Source organism: Pipra filicauda, unplaced genomic scaffold (assembly GCF_003945595.2).
Source record: "Pipra filicauda isolate LSUMZ 115617 unplaced genomic scaffold, ASM394559v2 scaffold1740_size4165_pilon, whole genome shotgun sequence".
Taxonomy (NCBI): Eukaryota; Metazoa; Chordata; class Aves; order Passeriformes; family Pipridae; genus Pipra; species Pipra filicauda.
The window spans coordinates 1-3640 of NW_024104252.1; the positions used below are offsets into that span (position 1 = coordinate 1).

At 74.1% G+C, this 3640-nt stretch overlaps 1 protein-coding gene across 1 annotated transcript; it reads left to right on the top strand.

Annotated features, from left to right (window-relative positions):
• Positions 1 to 129: 129 nt before the first annotated feature.
• LOC113983904 (neurexin-2-like) lies at positions 130 to 3431 on the top strand. Its single transcript, XM_039379738.1, has 4 exons — positions 130 to 395; positions 914 to 1355; positions 2017 to 2400; positions 3067 to 3431. The coding sequence occupies exons 1-4, from the start codon at positions 294 to 296 to the stop codon at positions 3414 to 3416; spliced, it is 1278 nt and encodes a 425-aa protein (XP_039235672.1). The 5' UTR covers positions 130 to 293; the 3' UTR covers positions 3417 to 3431.
• The last annotated feature ends 209 nt before the right edge of the window (positions 3432 to 3640 follow it).

Here is a 3640-nt window from a genome sequence, read left to right on the forward strand (position 1 = left end):
CGTCACCCACCCCCCCCCCCGAGCCCCGTCACCCCCCACGTCCCCCCCCCGCCGTCCTCCACCATCCCCCATCTCTCCCGTCGCCCCCCATGGTCCCCGACATCCCCATCGCCCCCCATCGCCCCCCACCCCGTCTCCCCATCACCCCTTTCCCCCCGGCCCCCTTCCCGCCCCCCCGTTTTGGGGTGCCCCGGCCGGGGGTCCCCGCTGAGGCCGCGCCGCTCGTGCCGCAGGTGACGATCTCGGTGGACGGGATCCTGACCACCACGGGCTACACGCAGGAGGATTTCACCATGCTGGGCTCCGACGACTTCTTCTACGTGGGGGGGTCCCCCAACACCGCCGACCTGCCGGGGTCCCCCGTCAGCAACAACTTCATGGGCTGCCTCAAGGACGTGAGTCTGGGGGCGCGGGGGGGGCTCGGGGACCCCCCTTCCCTCGCCCGTCCCCCCCGGGGGTGTGCGGGTGCGGGGGGCACAGCGGGACGTTGGGGGAACCCCGAGCCCCCCCCGAGTCTGCCCCGAGCCCCCCCGAGTCCCCCTCCGAGTCTGCCCCGAGTCCCCCCCGAGCCCCCCCCCGAGTCCCCCCCCGAGCCCCCCCCGAACCCCCCCCGAGTCCCCCCCCCGAATCCCCCTCGAGCCCCACCAAAGTCCCCCCGAGCCCCCCCGAGTCCCCCCCGAGCCCCCCCCGAGCCCCCCCGAGTCCCCCCCGAGTCCCCCTCGCAGTCCATGGCTGGGGGTCTGGGGGGGCCGCGGGACTGGGGTGCGGGGGCCGCGGGTCACGGCGGGATTTCGGGGCTCCTGCGGCCCCCCCGACCCCCCGTGTCCCCCCCGCAGGTGATGTCCAGGTGCTCGGGGTACGGTGGGATGTCGGGGACCCCCGTGACCTCCTCCCTCCCCTGTGCCCCCCCCAGGTCGTGTACAAGAACAACGACTTCAAGCTGGAGCTGTCGCGGCTGGCGCAGGAGGGGGACGCGCGGGTGACGCTGCACGGGGCGCTGCTGTTCCACTGCGACCCCCCCCCCGCGCTGGACCCCGTCACCTTCGCCACCCCCCAGGCTCACCTGGCGCTGCCCACCTGGCCCCCGGCCCGCGCCGGCTCCGTGTCCTTCGACTTCCGCACCACGGAGCCCAACGGGGTCCTGCTCTTCGGCCAGGGCCCCCCCCGCGACCCCCCCGCCGCCCCCCGGGGGCCGCCCCCGCCGCCCCCCGACTTCCTGGCGCTGGAGCTGCTGGACGGGCACCTGTACCTGCTGCTGGGCATGGGCGCGGCCGGGCTGCGGCTCCGCGCCAGCGCCCGCAAGGTCACGGACGGCGAGTGGTGCCACGTGGACGTGCAGCGCGACGGCCGCAAGGGTGAGGGGCCGGGGGGGCACGGGGGGGGCGCGGGTGGGAGGGGGGGGCTCAGAGGGGAGCGAGGGGCAGGGGTGGGCGTGCGAGGACAGAGGGGAGCCCGGGGAGGTGCCCGGGGAGGTGCCCGGGGAGGGTCTGCGCAGGTGTGAGGGGGGTGGGTGCACTGAGGGGTCACAGCTCCTGGGGGGGCACAGAGGGTGTGGGGGGGGCGGACAGGCGCAGTTCCTGACAAGGCGTGCAGGGGGTTGTGCAGGTGCCAGGTGTCCCCTTCATGCCCATGCCCTCCTTTGTCGTGCATCGGGGGCACCCCAAAATCCTTCCCACGCTTCCCTTTCCCCCGAGCTCGGGTTCAGTGAGCGGCTGCAGCAGCCCCCGGACCCACACCCCCTGTACCCCTGTACCCCCTGACCCCCTGGACCCCTGGACCCCCTGGACCCCCCTGCCCACCACCCCCTGTGCCCCTGTAACCCCTGACCCCCTGGACCCCTGTACCCCCACCCCCTGGACCCCTGTACCCCCACCCCCTGGACCCCCTGGACCCCCTGGACCCCTGAACTCCCATCCCCCCCAGGCTCTGTGTCGGTGAACAGCCGCAGCACCCCCTGTACCCCCATGACTTCCCTGACCCCCCGTACCCCAATACTGACCCCCCCGCGCCCCCCAGGCTCGGTGTCGGTGAACAGCCGCAGCACCCCGTTCCTGGCCAGCGGGGACCGCGACGTGCTGGACGTGGGCGCGGAGCTGTACCTGGGGGGGCTCCCCGAGGGCCGGCCCGGCCCCCCCGCGCCCCCCGAGCTCTGGGCCGCGGGGCTGCGCCTCGGCTTCGTGGGCTGCGTGCGGGACCTGTTCGTGGACGGGCGGAGCCGCGACGTGCGGGCGCTGCTGGGGCCCGGGGGGGCCCCGGGGGTCGCCCCGCTCTGCGCCCGCGACCCCCCCCGGCTGTGCGCGAGCGGCCCCTGTCGCAACGGGGGGACCTGTCGCGAGGGCTGGAACCGCTTCGTGTGCGACTGTCGCGGCACCGGGTACCTGGGGCCGCGCTGCGAGACAGGTGAGGGGGGGGCGCGCGGGGGGGCTCGGGGGGCCCGCGGGACGGACGGGTCACCCCCGCGGGGGCTGGGACCCCCCGAACACCCGGGTGGGGTCACAGCCGGGGAGGGGGCCCTGTCTGCCCGTGGGTACCCCGGAGAGACGAGGGAGCCCCCGCACACCCGGGTCCCCCCAACACCTGGAGTGGGGGTCCCCAGGCCGAGGGGGTCCCCAGGCCGAGGGGGTCCCCAGACCCAGGGGGTCCCCACAGGGGGGTGGTCCCCACGTGTCCTGTGCCGGGGTCCCCCCTCTTTGCCCCCCCCGAGGCCACAGTGCTGAGCTGTGATGGCAGCACAGGGGGGCTCCCCTGGGTCACCTGGAGAGGGGGGTCCCTGTGCCGGGGGTGCCGGGGGTCGGGGGTCCCTGTGCCGAGGGTCCCTGTGCTGGGGGTCCCTGTGCCGGGGGTCCCTGTGCTGGGGGTGCCGGGGGTTGGGGGTCCCTGTGCCAAGGGTCCCTGTGCCGGGGGTCCCTATGCCGGGGGTCCCTGTGCCGAGGGTCCCTATGCCGGGGGTCCCTGTGCCGAGGGTCCCTGTGCCGGGGGTCCCTGTGCCGGGGGTCCCTGTGCTGGGGGTGCTGGGGGTCGGGGGTCCCCGTGCCGGGCCTGACGGGGTCCCCCCCGTGCCCGCAGAGGCCGCGGTGCTGAGCTACGATGGCAGCATGTACCTGAAGGTGCAGGTGCCGGGGGAGCAGACGGAGGCCGAGGACGTGTCCCTGCGCTTCATGTCCCCCCGCGCCTTCGGCCTCGTCCTGGCCACCACCTCGCGCCACTCGGCCGACACCCTGCGCCTCGAGCTGGACGGAGGGCGCATGAAGCTCACCCTCAACCTGGGTGAGCCCCCCGGGACCCCCCAACCCCCTCCAGTACGGCCCGGCCCCAAAACCCTCCCCGAAACCCTCCCTGAAATTATCCCAAACGGGGCCCGAGTCGGTTCTCGTCACCCCGGGACGGCCAAAATAGTGCCTGGGACCCCAAAATGATGCCTGGGACCCCAAAATGATGCCTGGGACCCCAGAATAATGCCTGGGACCCCAAAATGATGCCTGGGACCCCAAAATGATGCCTGGGACCCCAGAATAATGCCTGGGACCCCAAAATGATGCCTGGGACCCCAAAATAATGCCTGGGACCCCAGAATAATGCCTGGGACCCCAAAGTGATGCCTGGGACCCCAAAATAATGCCTGGGACCCCAGAATAATGCC

Coding starts and splice junctions, on each gene's coding strand:
- LOC113983904 (XM_039379738.1), top strand. CDS start 294: ATGCTGGGCTCCGACGACTTCTTCTACGTGGGGGGGTCCCCCAACACC. Junction 1,356..2,016: donor GCAGCGCGACGGCCGCAAGG/GTGAGGGGCCGG, acceptor CGCGCCCCCCAG/GCTCGGTGTCGGTGAACAGC. Junction 2,401..3,066: donor GGGGCCGCGCTGCGAGACAG/GTGAGGGGGGGG, acceptor CCGTGCCCGCAG/AGGCCGCGGTGCTGAGCTAC.